This window comes from Salvelinus namaycush, chromosome 35 (genome assembly GCF_016432855.1).
Source record: "Salvelinus namaycush isolate Seneca chromosome 35, SaNama_1.0, whole genome shotgun sequence".
NCBI lineage: Eukaryota > Metazoa > Chordata > Actinopteri > Salmoniformes > Salmonidae > Salvelinus > Salvelinus namaycush.
The window spans coordinates 19,027,361-19,043,637 of NC_052341.1; the positions used below are offsets into that span (position 1 = coordinate 19,027,361).

At 42.6% G+C, this 16,277-nt stretch overlaps 1 protein-coding gene across 1 annotated transcript; it reads left to right on the top strand.

The window, feature by feature from the left end:
• Positions 1–4,856: 4,856 nt before the first annotated feature.
• Positions 4,857–15,637, top strand: tmem235b (transmembrane protein 235b). Its single transcript, XM_038974643.1, has 4 exons — positions 4,857–5,034; positions 5,231–5,296; positions 5,472–5,609; positions 15,384–15,637. Exons 1-4 carry the CDS (start codon positions 4,857–4,859, stop codon positions 15,635–15,637), a joined length of 636 nt encoding a protein of 211 aa, XP_038830571.1.
• The last annotated feature ends 640 nt before the right edge of the window (positions 15,638–16,277 follow it).

Sequence of the window (16,277 nt, forward strand, 5' to 3'; positions counted from 1 at the left end):
CCCATTGATGGCCACATAGAGAACTCACATTTGAAAATTCCTAATAAGTCACTTTAGTCAACTTTGTGGACAAAACGAAGGCACAACTTTGATATAAAGTTGTTTTTAACATGTCAGTTTGTCGCTTTCACGAGGTTGGAGTAAAAACATGTTCAACTACTTAAGACATTGTCTCGGATCGGAGTGGAGCTTGTTAGGATTTATGTTTATGCACTATAGGCTGTTAGCATATTGATTGAATGTGAATGATGTTTTGTTGCACACACACACACAATACAGAGGGGGGTAGGTGTGTAAAAACTGACCACCACAGGCCATAAAAGCTGTGGACAGTCTGGAGAGGGGAGGGGTGCATCTCTCTAGACCAACCAGGAGTTTAGAATACTGGACAATACCATATTAGGAACTGTTTCAGTGAATGGTCGAGGGGGACACAAGATGGAGCTGCTCTACCCAACAACCAGATGTGGAGAAGGAAAACGCCAAGGGGCTTGGACAAGTTTGGGGGCCCACAAAGGAGGAGCAAGAGTATGAACCATGCTAAACCTCTACTATGATAGGCCAACTGGACAAGTTGAGAATAAACTTGTCATTGTCACGTTCCTGACCTGTTTTCTGTTTTGTATGTGTTTAGTTGGTCAGGACGTGAGCTGGGTGGGAATTCTATGTTGTGTGTCTAGTTTGTCTGTTTCTATGTCCAGCCTAATATGGTTCTCAATCAGAGGCAGATGGTATCGTTGTCCCTGATTGAGAATCATATATAGGAGGCTTGTTTTGTGTTGGGATTTTGTGGGTGTTTGTTTCCTGTCTCTGTGATTGTCTGCACCACATAGGTCTGTGTCGGTTTTTGCACATTTGTTATTTTGTATTGTTGTTTGTAGTGTTTCACTTGTTCTTTATTAAACATGTTTAACACTAGCCACGCTGCACTTTGGTCCTCTCCTTCACCCCTGGAAGAAAACCGTTACAGTCATAGTATAAAACTACTATTTTGAGTACATTCCACAGTTCTCTGATCTACCCTGCGCGGAGATCCAGTGAACCCGTATATACGAAAATTGCATTTACCATTTATCGTTTGAGTTTAATTAAAATACTAAAAATATATTTGGTGACTATGAATCACATTTTGTCCTGATGCCAGATTTGAACAGACGCAAATCTCTTTCAAGCTGGAGTGGATCGAGTTTGGCTGGAGCGTGGAGCGGCCTGGTATGTTTGGTCTGTTTCGCAAAGCGTTCCCGGAAGTTTCGCGATGTTGCAACTCTGGGTTTAGAAACTATGAATCTATAATAATTTGGCTGCTCTAAATTCTTTTGACCAGCAGGAGCCACTATTGTGTACACTGTGTTGATCAGTGTCTAACTTATTTTCAACACATTTGGCTCGAAGGCCTCAATGCTTCAGGAAGCTTTGTTTCCCCATCACTAGAGCTTGTAACTGAAAAATACTGGTTAAAACAGTGTAGCTACAATATGTTACTTTTTGGGCGACCTGACCAAATTGACATAGAAACGTGAGTTATAAATATGTCATTCTCATTGAACGCAAGTCTAAGAAGCGGTAGATCTGTTCTATGTGTGCTATTTTCATGCTTCCCGTTCTTAAGTTTTGGTTTCACTTTGTTTTGTACACTAGCTGAAAATACTATATTTTGGGTTACTGAACAGAAGCCAGCCGCACCAATGTGTCAGAGGAAACCCCATCCACCGTCAGCTTGAAGGCGCCCGGCCCGCCACAAGGAGTCGGTAGAGCGCGATGAGACAAGAAAATCCCAGCTGGCCAACCCCTCCCTTAACCCAGACAACGCTGGCCCAATTATGCGGTGCCTCGTGGGTCTCCCGGTCACGGCCGGCTGTGATATAGCCTGGGATCAAACCCGGGTCTGTAGTAATGCCTCAAGCACGGCGATGCAGTGCCTTAAAACGCTGCGCCACTAGGGTTTTGCTGGTACAATGATTCTCTACACTTTACATTTGCTTGTTTTGTCACATAAACTGAAATTAGGTGAACTATTCAAGTTTTAGCAACCAGGAGATAGCCTAGCGATTTCTGCATATTAGTATATACGTATTTTGAACTGTATTGTAGTTTAGTTTATTGGTCTTTCAGTATTATTACAGGTTCTTAAAAATAGTCATTACAAACACTGAAATACTTTTACATTACAATAAAAATAACAAATGTTAGAGCATTGGGCCAGTAACCAAAAGGTCACTGGTTCAAAAATAGGTCTCTACTAGTGCTGAGAATGTTATTTCTTAACAGCCTATAACTTGTGCTAGAAAAATCATAATGCAGAAGAACATGCATCAGGTGACGTTGAGGTCAAACGTCTCGTATAATGTCAATTTGGAAAGTATTCAGACCCCTTGACTTGTTGCACATTTTGTTACGTTACACCCTTATTTTAAAATGTACTAAATATTTTTTCCCCCTCATCAATGTACACACAATACCCCATAATGACAAAGCAAAAACAGGTTTAGATTTTTTGCAAATGATTTAAAAACAACTGATGACATTTACATAAGTATTCAGACCCTTTACTCAGTACTTTGTTGAAGCGCCTTTGTTAGCAATTACAGTCTCGAGTCTTCTTGGGTATGACGCTACAAGTTTGACACACCATTCTCCTTTGCAGATCACCTCAAGCTCTGTCAGGTTGGATGGGGAACATCGCTGCACATCTATTTCCAGGTCTCTCCAGAGATGTTTGATCGGGTTCAAGTCTGGGCTCTGGCTGGGCCATTCAAGTACATTCATAGACTTGTCCCGAAGCCACTCCTGCGTTGTCTTGGCTGTGTGCTTAGGGTCGTTGTCCTGTTAAAAGGTGAACCTTCGCCGCAGTCTGAGGTCCTGAGCGCTCTAGAGCAGGTTTTCATCAAAGATCTCTCTGTACTTTGCTCCGTTAATTTTTCCCTCGATCCTGACCAGTCTCCCAGTCCCTGCCTCTGAAAAACATCCCCACAACATGATACTGCCACCACCATGCTTAACCGTAGGGATGATGTCAGGTTTCCTCCAGATATGATGCTTGGCATTTAGGCCAAATAATTAAATCTGGGTTTCCTAAGACCAGAGAATCTTGTTTCTCAGTGTCTGAGAGTCTTTAGGTGCCTTTTGGCAAACTCCAAGTGGGCTGTCATGTGCCTTTTACTGAGGAGTGGCTTCCGTCTGATCACTACCATGAAGGCCTGATTGGTGGAGTGCTGCAGAGATGGTTGTCCTTCTAGAAGGTTTCCCCATCTCCACAGAGAAACTCTGGAGATCTGTCAGAGTGATCATCGGGCTCTTGGTCACCTCTCTGATTGTTCAGTTTGGATGGGTCGCCAGCTCTAGGAAGAGTCTTGGTGGTTCCAAACTTCTTCCACACTGCAGAATTGTTTGGTACCCTTCCCCAGATCTGTGCCTCTACACAATCCTGTCTTGAAGCTCTATGGACAATTCCTTCGACCTCATGTCTTGGTTTTTGCTCTGACATGCACAGCCAACTGTGGGACCTTTATATAAACAGGTGTGTGTGCCTTTCCAAATCATGTACATTCAATTTAATTTGCCACAGGTGGACTTCAATCAAGTTGTATAAACATCTCAAGGTTGATCAATGGAAACAGGATGCACCTGAGCTCAATTTCGAGTCTCATTGCAAAGGGTCTGAATACTTATGTAATTTTGTAAAAATTGATGAACAAATTTATGAAAAACCTTGTCATTATGGGGTTTTGTGTGTAGATTGATGAAAACAATTTATTTAATACATTTTAGAATAAAGCTGTAACGTAACAAAATGTGGAAAAAGTCAAGGGGTGTGAATACTTTACGAATGCACTGTAAATACAGGCATATCTTTGAGTTAAAAATGTATTATCTGAAGATACGTTTGTGTGGACAATTTATGATGAGACCACCAGATTTGAAATGTTTTATTTTCTACTCACAGAAAAAACATACAATGATGCCATCACTAAGTTTGAGGGGGAGGCAAAAATCAGAAGGGGAGAGCTCGTCAAGACTGCCAAGGATGAGAGAGGGGGAGAGACGGGACCTGTTTGAGTACTTCACAAATGTTTTTCGGCTCTCTTTGACTTAATCACTGGTAGCACAGTAGCCTATTGTAAATATTGTCTGTCATTATGTTGGTATGTTTTTATCAATACATATAATTTTTCTCAATTTGACTATCTCGTGTTCTATTTGTCATATATTGTGTTAATTTGTTAGAACTGATTATATAAACTGGGAAAGTGAGGATCTGCTGTTAAACCTGCTGACAAATTGTAGTGACTGGTGGGGTAGAGAAGCTAACCCGGGTCGCTGGAGTGAAAGGCAAACACCCTACGCATTGCGGATCGCTACAATATGTTGGTGTTGTGCACTAGTTGATGTGCGTAATAGCCATGCGTAAAAGGGAGAGTGAGAGACTTGTGCGCCTGGCGCACATAAAATAAAAGGACCCGCCTGCTTGTACTCTGCTGCTGCTCAGAAAAAAATTATTTTATCCCTCAGCGTAGTGGATAACCCTCATCAGTAATGCTTCACGCTTCAACCTCGTAACCTCGTTGTTTAATCTTTTATTGGGCGGTGAATTTGCAGGATATACCGGGAAAGAGCGCCATCCTGAAGATATGGAAATAAAGATTACCAGTGGAGATGATTTTGATTAGTTGTGATAATTTACTAAACTATAATCTGAAGTACTTTCGCATTTTACTGGCATTAACCCTTCTAGTCAACCACAGAAATAGTGCGTACAAATAGGGCATGTTACCAGTCCCTATACCGGCTGGGAGTTGAATCGATGCACACGTTTTTTTTCTCTGATCAAATACTGTACTTTACATCAATCAGGCGAGATGAAGCTGTCCTTTAGTTATCTGGTGATCACCGCTGGCATCTTCGGTATCCTCAGTTTTGCGTTCCTGGCTACGGCGATCGGGAGCGACTACTGGTACATTATTAAGGTGAACAGAACCAACCGGACCGATACAGACGTTTCGGATTCCCATTCCGGACTGTGGATAACTTATGAAGGTATGCATTCCTATGCATTTGGATTAAGTCATTTGAAACCAATGTCTTTCTTAGATGGATGCCTTTTATAGTATCAGGTAGGATTATTTGTTGTGTCATTTTTCCTGTAGCAAGACACTTTTATTGTCACAATGAAAACTGAATGAAATCTGTGGATAATCCATATGGTCCTCAATGTGTTTATCCATCTTTTCAGGTCAGAAGGTGTATTCTTACACATTTAACTCCCCCAACTACTCTGAACCTGAGATGCACATGATGAGTGAGTTACCTGTCCATTATCACCTTATTAAACAAGACATTATAGAATAAAACATTTACAGCTATTGCTATTTTGAATAGATTCTCTTATTGATGAAGCCGCTATCTGTGTCTCAAGTGTTGGTGATAGAAGTTCTCCTATGGTTGGAATATTGTGTATCTGTGTGTTTCCCCAGACATGCACAGTGCGATTGTGGTCCTATTGCCTCTAAGCCTGGTCCTGCTGGTGTTCGGAGGCATCTGTGGATTGATCAGTTCCCTGGCCCGGAGCCCCGCCCTCCTCACTGGCACCGCCTCCTATCTCATCCTCTGCAGTAAGTGTGTCCTCCATCATCGCTCATCCTTAGGGCCCTAACTCCTAGTCTAAGTGCTAGTCTGTTTGTGCTACCATGCCAACACCTTGTTACTCATTGTCATGGAATGACACGAAGTTGACATGATAGCACAAGGAGATCTGGGACAAGGGCAAGGCTACCTGACACCTACATGTCCAAATGCATTCCTATGCAACATACTCCCATCCATAAAGTCTTTAGAACAGGGGTGGGCAATTCCTTGAGGGCCTGATTGGTGTCACAGTTTTGCTGCAGCTAACACACCTGACTCCAATAATCAGCTAATCATGATCTTCAGTTCAGAATGCAATTTGATTAATCAGATGTGTTTGCTAGGGATTGAGAACAAGTGACACCAATTAGGCCCTCGAGGACTGGAGTTGCCAACCCCTGCTTTAGAGCAATGTTTCCCAACTCCAGTACAAAGTAACCCCAACAGTACACATTTTTGATGAAGCCCTGGACAAGCACACCTGATTCAACTTGTCAACTAATCATCAAGCCCTCAATGAGTTGATTTAGGTGAGTTTGTCTCGGGCTACAACAGAAATATGTGCTGTTGGGTGTGCTTGAGGACTGGAGTTGGGAAAGACTGCTTAGAGCCAGCCCATTCACTTAGAGTTGTGTGCATCTCAATCGTACAAAGGAGGACAAGAGGCATCAAGGTCATTTTAGATAATTGAGATTCACCCCTGTAGTTTCACAGTTGAAGTGAGAGGGTGGTGGTGTGGTTAATTGGAGCAACGATACAGAAGGTCTCACACCATCTGGCTCTGCATCACAGAACGACTTGGAAAGGTCTTGTTATTGTCAGCAATGTTATTTACCACAATGTCAGTCTCCACACACACTAAACTATCTCCATGTGGTTGGAGCTAGACTGATAATAATGGGTTTGATTTGACCACAGAGGAAGGGAGAACATTTTAAGATGGATGTTCTCTCCACTGCCCGCCAGTCCATCTCTCTCCTGTACTTAGTGGAAATGTTGGTTTGTTTGCCTCCCAGATAGTAGATGGATTACCGGTATTAGTATATCTGTTACTGATCTTTGGGGATGGCCAACACTGCAATATCCCTCTGGTTTCAAACACTTCCACTGCCTAATTTCATTTTGATGAAAGGGGACTGCTGAGGAGAGCAATGATTTGGATATATCCACTGAAATAAGTCATTTGAGTAATAGAGTGAGGGGGTGGAGAGAATAGAAGAGGGAAGGTACTGGAGAGCAAGATATGGATGGGACTGACTTCAGCCAGCTTTAGAGGAGAAAGAGGTGGAGGTTATTGGACTTAAGGATGGAGAGAGGTGGGGTTATGGGCTTTAAATTTGAGAGAGACGAAGAGATTAGTGTTTGGGATTTAAACAAGAGAAATGAGGGTATGGAGAGAGATTGTAAATATAAAGGTTTGTGAGAGAGAGAGAACTAGGTTGAGAGCGATGGATGATGATGGACTTACACTGTACACAGATCCCCCCATTACAAAGCCATATCACTGGGAAGGAATAGACCACAGATGGCTTGATGGCACCCCTGCCTAGCCTGTTGATTACCAATCCAGTTATGAGGATTACCTTCTCAACCGAACAGTATATTCTTTATTATCTTTATGGAGAGTCACTTGGCTCTAGAGTTGTAAAGACCTTCTCTATGGAAAGTGCAATTACACAGTACTGTATGTCCTCTGAGAGGAACATCAATTAATTGGACAGCACACTGGAAAGTGTTTTTCTTTTCATTGTTGGACAACATTACCAGGATTTAGCACCTTATTCTTTAGGGGCCCGATTCTGACTTAGGAAATTACTCTTGCACAGGCCTTTCCTACGCATTTCTCAGTAGTTGGTATTCAGATTTACCTTATGAAGGCGCATAACGAGATTTGCAGGCGTGGTTCACTTGCGCGCGCTGAATAAATGTAAAACAACTTTTCAGTACATGTATCTTAAGCTATCCCATTAAATATTGTATACCCTTTAATTAGAATTTTATCGAAAGACTAGAATACATCGAGAGAACGGGTTCAGAAAATAGGGATCAATGAAAGAATGCCATCTATGCGTCTCCGTTTCAGCACCAACTGGTAGATACAAAAATAGTCTGATCTTGTAGATTCGGTATATTTTAGGGTTAGGAAAGTATCTATGAATCATTAAAAAAAACAGGTTTAGAGAGCCTTTACGCACTACATATCTTGATGAATAAAAAAGTGGTTTGATTCATCCTGAAAGTTGTCATATTCAAGTATAATCCATAAAATATTCGAAGGTGGAAAAAAGTGTACAATAGGGTTTGAACAATAGTCCTATGAATTTACCCTAATTCTCACTAATCATGAAACTGTGTGATAACGGTCCACTCGTCGTGAACCGTGCGCAAGGTTACAGGCTTAACCTGCTACGTGTGGTCTGATTTCCTCAATGATTCAAAAAGGCTACGTGACCCAAATTATTGCACAACGTTAGCCTAATATGAGCCACAAATGCTAGCTATAATTAAGACATTCTAATGCGCATGCATTAACTCGGCAGGTTCAGCCCTACAGAAGCCTATAGTTTTGGTGTCCAAATTTCATCCACGCAAATTTTGCGGGCACACAATTAAAATTCGTAACAACGGCACAGCTATTTGTAGCCTCTTTCACTGTGGAAAAGGGGCCGCAATACATTACATGTTGATTTTCAGTTTGCTTCCGTATAGTTGGTTTCACATTCGTCTCCAAGCAAAAAATAATGTATATGCTTTTTCCTCTTGGAACGGGCAGAATCGTTCGACCTTATTCATGGAGTCCTCGCGCGTAAAAGTGGAATTATTAGGCGACTAAACCAAGGTCAGAATAAGGTTTATCTGTAGACACACCTCCGCTACACCTTAATTTCTTAGATCTCCACCCCGAACAAATAGCGGGTGAATAGCATGCTGATATCCTGCTTAGGTTCAAGGTCAGAATACGCATAGCGAGAAAAGTGCATAAAATGGGAATTATGTTAGTTTTACGTGCGCTTAACTCTGGTCGGAAAAGGGGCCTAATAGATTAGGAACTTGAGGGTAGAGCGTTGTTTACTGTTTCACTTAATCAAGAGTGACCAATGCAGCAGCTTCAGCCAACGCTCAGCTCTTGACCGATGGGCGTACCCACACAATTTGAATGAGTGGAACGGACATTCTAGATTCTACTAATTCTAACTCTACTGGTGCCCTTTCTCTCCCCGTGACACTGCCTAGAATAACCCTGATAAAGAAAGCCTTGTGATGCAGGAGAAGTGAGTTAACGAACAAGACTCTTCATGCCTCCAGACCTAATCAACAGCACATGGCAATGTGTGAAATGGAATCAAGGCTGGAATTACACTGAACAAAAAATATAAACGCAGCATGCAACAATTTCAACTGATTACAGTTCACATAAGGAAATCAGTCGATTGAAATACCTTCATTAGACACTAATCTATGGATTTGACTGGGAATGACTGGGAATACTGATATGCATCTATAGGTCATATACCTTTTTTTAAAGTAGGGGCGTGGATCAGAAAACTGGTCAGTATCTGGTGTGACCACCATTTGCCTCATGCAGTATGACACATCTCCTTCGTATTTATTATGGATCCCCATTAGCTGCTGCCTCGGCAGAAGCTACTCTTCCTGGGGTCCAGCGAAATTAAGGCAGTAATACATTACAGTCATAACAGATTATACAACATTTTAAATGTGTGCCCTCAAGGCCTCTACCACATATCTATAACACAAAATCCATGTGTACATGTGTGTGTGTAGTGCGTATGTTATCGTGTGTTTGTGTGCATCTGTCGATGTTTGTGTTGCTTCACAGTGCCTGCTGTTCTATAAGGTGTATTTTTATCTTTATCTAATTTTACTGCTAGCAATGAGTTACTTGGTGTGGAATAGAATTCCATGTAGTACTGTGTGCCTCCCATAGTCTGTTCTGGACTTGGGGACTGTGAAGAGACCTCTGGTGGCATGTCATGTGGGGTATGCATGGGTGTCCGAGTTGTGTGCCAGTAGTTCAAACAGACCGCTCGGTGCATTCAACATGTCAATACCTCTCATAAATACAAGTAGTGATGAAGCCTCCCGGGTGGCGCAGTGGTCTAGGGCACTGCATCGCAGTGCTAGCTGCGCCACCAGAGTCTCTGGGTTCGCGCCCAGGCTGGGCTGGGTTCGCGCCCAGGCTCTGTCGCAGCCGGCCGCAACCGGGAGGTCCGTGGGGCGACGCACAATTGGCATAGCGTCGTCCGGGTTAGGGAGGGTTTGGCCGGTAGGGATATCCTTGTCTCAGTATGTAAAATGTAATGAAATGTAATGTAATGAAATGTAAATAAAAAAAAAAAAATGTAATAAAATGTATGCACTCTACTGTAAGTCGCTCTGGATAAGAGCGTCTGCTAAATGACTAAAATGTAAAATGTAAAAATGTAAGTCAATCTCTCCTCCACTTTGAGCCAGGAGAGATTGACATGCATATTATTAATGTTAGCCATGCTGCCCTGTTCTGAGACAATTGCAAGTCCCTCTTTGTGGCACCTGAACACACAACTGAACAGTAGTCCAGGTGCAAGAAAACTAGGGCCTGTAGGACTTGCCTTGTGGATAGTACTGTTAAGAATGCAGAGCAGCGCTTTATGATAGACCGACTTCTCCCCATCCTAGCTACTGTTGTATAAATTTGTTTTGACCATAGTAGTTTACAATCCAGGGTTACTCCAAGCAGTTTGGTCTCCTCAACTAGCTCAATTTTCACATTATGCATTACAATATTTAGTTGAGGTTTAGGGTTTAGTGAATTGTGTCCCAAATACAATGCTTTAAGTTTTTGAAATATTTAGGACTAACTTATTCCTTGCCACGCACTCTGAAACTAACTGCAGCTCTTTTTTAAGTGTGGCTATCATTTCAGTCGCTGTGGTTGCTGACGTGTATAGTGTTGAGTCATCAGCATACATAGACACACTCGCTTTACTGAAAGCCAGTGGCATGTTGTTAGTAAAGATTGAAAAAAGTAAGGGGACTAGACAGCTGCCCTGGGGAATTCCTGATTCTACCTGGATTTTGTTGGAGAGGCTTCCATTAAAGAACACCCTCTGTATTTTGTCAGACAGGCAACTCTTTATCCACCATACAGCATTGGGTGTAAAGCCATAACACATACGTTTTTACAGCAACAAACTTTGATTGATAATGTCAAAAAGCCGCACTGAAGTCTAACAAAACAGCTCCCCCCATCAATTTCTCTCAGCCAGTTGTCAGTAATTTGTGTAAGTGCTGTGCTTGTTGAATGGCCTTCCCTATAAGCGTGCTGAAAGTCTTGTCAATTTGTTTACTGTAAAATAGCATTGTATCTGGTTAAACAACATTTTTTCCAAAAGTTTATTAAGGCTTGGTAACAGGCTGATTGGTCGGTTATTTGAGCCAGTTAAGGGGGTTTTACTATTCTTAGGTAGGGGAATAATTTGTGTTCCCTCCAGGTAGGAGGGCACACACTTTCTAGTAGGCTTAAATTTAATATATGGCAAATAGGAGTGGTAATTTCATCTGCTATTATCCTCAGTAATATTCCATCCAAGTTGTCAGACCCCGGTGGCTTGTCATTGTTGATAAACAATATATTTTACTTTACGGAATTCAAAATTACAATGCTTGTCTTTCATAATTTGGTCAGATATACTTGGATGTGTAGTGTCAGCATTTGTTGCTGGCATGTCATGCCTACATTTGCTAATCTTGCCAATTAAAAAAATTGACAATATCAGTGGGTTTGTGATGAATGAGCCATCTGATTCAATGAATGATGATATAGAGGTGATCCGGCTGTGGATATTGGAATGTTGTCCCACTCCTCTTCATTGGCTGTGCGAAGTTGCTGGATATTGGCGAGAACTGGAACAAGCTGTCGATCCAGAGTATCCCAAACATGCTCAATGGGTGACATGTCTGGTGAGAATGCAGACCATGGAAGAACTGGGACATTTTCAGCTTCCAGGAATTGTGTAAAGATCATTGCGACATGAGGCTGTGCATTATCATGCTGAAACATGAGGTGATGGTGGGGATGAATAGCACGACAATGGGCCTCAGGATCTCTTCACGGTATCTCTGTGCATTCAAACTGCCATCAATAAAATGCAGTTGTGTTCATTGTCCGTAGCTTATGCCTGCCCATACCATAAACCCACTGCCACCATGGAGCACTCTGTTTACAATGTTGACATCAGAAAACCGCTCGCCTGCACGACGCCATACATGTGGTCTGCGGTTTTGAGGCCGGTTGGGTGTACTGCTAAATTCTCTAAAATGAAGTTGGAGGTAGCTTATAGTAGAGAAATGAACATGCCTGCAGTCAGCATGTCAATTGCACGCAGCCTCAAACTTCACATCTGTGGCGTTATGTTGTGACAAAACTTCACATTTTAGTGGCCTTTTATTGTCCCTGGCACAAGGTGCACCTCTGTAATGATCATGATGTTTAATCAGCTTCTTGATGTGCCACCTGTCAGGTGGATGGATTATCTTGGCAAAGGAGAAGTGCTCACTGACAGGTATGTAAACAAATTTGTGCACAAAATCTGAGAGAAATATGCTTTTTGTGCATATGGAAAATTACTTGGATCATTTATTTCCGCTCATGAAACATGAGACCAACACTTTACATGTTGCGTTTATATTTTTGTTCAGTGATTTGACTTTCTACTGACTCCTTGTGAATTTGGTCTGTGAATGTGTGCCATGTGTCTTCCTCTCTCTGTTGTGGTCACTCTACGTGTGGCGCTATTGTGTTTGTGCCTTCTCTCCATCCTTCTATCGCTCTTCTGTCTTCTCCCTGTCATTCTCATCTTTGATTTTATCTTCTTCAATTCCTCCATCAAGCATGTTTTCTTGTAAACGTCTCCAATTTACTGGAAAACTTGTCTCTTTGTGTTTATGTGAGGGTCTTGTATCATCTGCCAAATGCTCAATTTAACAAATTCCTTGGGCTTAATAAAAATGTTAAATAAACACAACCATCAGTGAGCTTTGGGGCTAAGGGGGCCCTAAAGCCTCACAACACAAAGGTCCTTTCAATCCCCTCAGGAAGAGGGACTGCGGGTCAGACTGAGCCAAAGTGCTTCTGCAGCAGTAAGTAGCCTTGCACGAGCATTGGCTTGTCTGAGCCAGAACAGCTCATAGGGCAGGAGTCTATCTGTTTTTTTCTGTAGCTTGAGGCAAATTGATGTACAAGTACACCCCTTAGACGGCAGGGGAGGGGGGGGGATTACAGGTGTAAAAAAAAATATATATATCAAAGAAATGCATACAAGGATAACCCCAACCCATTCCCCCCTACTGGTTAAATGGGAGAGAGTGAGATGGTTGCCATTTTGCAGAACTACTCTTCTCTAGTTTACATTGTTTAAGGGATATCTCAGTGAAGACCACCTCTTCCAGGCCAATGGGAAGCATTGAACTACAGAAATTCAGCTGTGTCAATATATTCATTTTGACAATAGATATTCTGCCAGTTAAAACAACTGAAATATTATTTCATTTACTGAGTTCGGATTGAATTGATTTGAGCATTCTGTTAAAGTTTCTGGCAAAGGGTTTAATCTAAGGAAGGAACTATATCTACTCCCAATTATTTAAATTGAGAAACAATTGGTATTCCATAAGTAGAGATGGAGTCTACCATCGGTGTCTTGAGGCAGTAGGGCTGATTTGGTTAGATACCTTTTATAGCTTGAGATGAAGCATTAAATATCATAGATAAATTCAGTGTTTGGGAGCGATAGAGCTACTTTGTCTAGATATGGTAAAATATAATTGAGCGTGTAATGAGATTAAGTGATCAGTAGATTTTAGGGAAATTTGTGTTATTTCCTTCGATTGATCAGTTGCCTGAGCCAGGGGTTCCATGAGTAAGAATAGCAAAGGTGAAATTTGATTTCTTTGTCTGCTGCTTCTAGTGATTCTGAACAGAGCAGAGCAGATATGACCTGTTATAACTATGGCTAGATGAGAATGCAGTTAAATAAAGGAATAGCTTGAGTGGAGATGGCGTCGATGGTACAGCCAGGTAGGGAGAAACATCAGTCAGACAAGCAGGCCTGGAGCTCTTCATCAGGCATCTCTGTCTCTGAAGTTCATAGCTACTCATCCTCTGTAGGTAGGCTGGAACATCCACCAGCGAAAGTGTAGAATCCACCTGGGTGATGCTTGGAAGCTATAAGTGTCTGAGAGACCCACACCTCTAGCCTCGTAAGAACCACAAGACTACCACGCCTCGTAAGAACCACAAGACTACCACGCCTCGTAAGAACCACAAGACTACCACGCCTCGTAAGAACCACAAGACTACCACGCCTCGTAAGAATCACAAGACTACCACGCCTCGTAAGAACCACAAGACTACCACGCCTCGTAAGAACCACAAGACTACCACGCCTCGTAAGAACCACAAGGCTACCACGCCTCGTAAGAACCACAAGGCTACCACGCCTCGTAAGAACCACAAGGCTACCACAGCCTCTAGCCTTGTACGAACCACAAGGCTGACACACCTCTAGCCTCGTACGAACCACAAGGCTACCACAGCCTCTAGCCTCTAACGAACCACAAGGCTGACACACCTCTAGCCTCGTACGAACCACAAGGCTACCACATCTTGGAAGTAATCAGGAGCAGTCTCTTACGAGGCGAGCCTCCGTCATCTGGGGTCAGTGTCAATAGGGAATATCCAGAACTTGTTTATTTCAATTTCCTGTTCATTTCTGCTAACAAACGTTGTCTCTGTCGTAGCCAGCAATCATATCCACCAATCATTGAGCAGGCTGATAGGTAGTTGATTATACTCCCTGTGGTGCTCTCTCTGGTTTTCTCATTGTAAGTCATTCGGATCACTTTTAATATTTCAGTCCTGTGTGAATAAGCCCTCTGTGTAATTGCCACTGATGTTCTTTCTAATGTTCCTGGCTTGATGGCTCTATGGTTTTCTGGAATTTTATGAGTATCTTTGTATTAGTCGCCAGTCAGTCCAGTGTAGATGGAGTCTGAGGGAAAAGTAAGGGTCTCTGATGGTCCATTTGAGGATTGTAGGTCAACTCAATAATAACTGACTCACACACCTTCCACTCCTTCCTCCCTCTCCCTCTCAGCTCTTGACACCTCTCAGCTCTTGGGTGATATAGGGATAAATTAAAATGATGCCCACCTAGCCCCCCTGCCAGCAATATGTGGTGATTTGTGCTGCTGGGCGCAAGGAGCTGGATACAAAGACGTTATAGTTTATTGACTTTTCCTATTCCGCCGGAACCAAAGACAGGAGTTTCCTCCATAGCAACATAACAGGACTCTGATGGCTCTTAAACTCTGATATCATCAGATGGTGCATGCTTCAGTCTACTTCTTGTTTCTCTCATTGTGATATGTGGGTTGTAAAGATAAAACAAAATACAACATTCAAGTGTTCCTTTCTTTCGCTGGCTGTCCTTTTGATCCTACGCTTTTATGTGTAAGAAGCTGTCTAAGTGACTGTGGCGTCTTTGTCCTCCATTGCTACTGCCTTTCAGGTGATCCTTCTCTCCAAGCCAAGTGTACTGTGTAAGCACTTGTACATACTTGTGCTTACGTGAAAATAATGTTTAATCTCCCTCTCCAACTGCTTGTGTGTGCATTTGGTATAGTAGCAATGACTTACTGTTATTGTCTCCCCAGGTTTGCTGACACGCTACATAAGTTACGTGTGTGTGTTTCCTCAGGTGTTCTGACCCTCTCTGGTGTCAGCCTGTACATCAGTTACTCCCAACAGGCGCTGGCTGAGACTGAGAGGCTGGTGGGGGCTGAGCGTTTGGCCCAGGTGGTCAGCACCTCTTTCGGCTGGTCCCTCGGCCTGGCCTGGCTCTCCTTCTGCGTGGAGGTCCTCACTGGCCTGCTGCTGCTGCTAGCTGCCCGCCTAGCCACCCTGCAGCACGGACCACAAGGCCACGGCTGGCCTCTCCATGTTGTAACCTAACCCAAGAGGCAGATGTCACAAGAACTGGATAACCAACTGGCCCAGAACTGTACCTTTAATTTTCTAATTATTTGTATGTGCTTGTGTCTGGCACCACAAATTAAGTTCCCTCTGGAAAAATTGTTCTGTAAGTATTTTTTTTTCATCCAAAATGCAATGTGGTTTAGTCTATGGGCAAAACAGTTGAGATTTAGTGCCATCTTTTGGTGTGATAAGTCACTACATTTCAATTGACAAATGCCCTAAAATACCAAATTGTATTATTGTGGTCCTATAGGATGAGAAATGAAACGTACTAAAACTACGGGCCTCAACCACAAGTCACTCTGAATGGCTGTTAGCGGTCAAGGGGTTTCATTTTAGAACATGGGCAAGTGAAGGGCTATAGGAAAGAAGTATGTATCATGAGTGGATGTCCTCAAAGCAAAAGCCATAGTAGAAATGCCCAGAGCAGACTGAGGGTGCATCTCAAGTGAATCCTTAGCCAGATGTAGCAGTGGTATCAGCAGAGCCTTGTCTAGCAGCAAAACAGTTCATTCAGCCTCATTTACTGCCTGTTTAAAAAACATATCTGATATGGCTGACTTGCATAAAGAAAGGTGGTTTCTACTGACAATTGAGATGTACAAACTATGGCATT

Coding starts and splice junctions, on each gene's coding strand:
- tmem235b (XM_038974643.1), top strand. CDS start 4,857: ATGAAGCTGTCCTTTAGTTATCTGGTGATCACCGCTGGCATCTTCGGT. Junction 5,035..5,230: donor ACTGTGGATAACTTATGAAG/GTATGCATTCCT, acceptor CCATCTTTTCAG/GTCAGAAGGTGTATTCTTAC. Junction 5,297..5,471: donor ACCTGAGATGCACATGATGA/GTGAGTTACCTG, acceptor GTGTTTCCCCAG/ACATGCACAGTGCGATTGTG.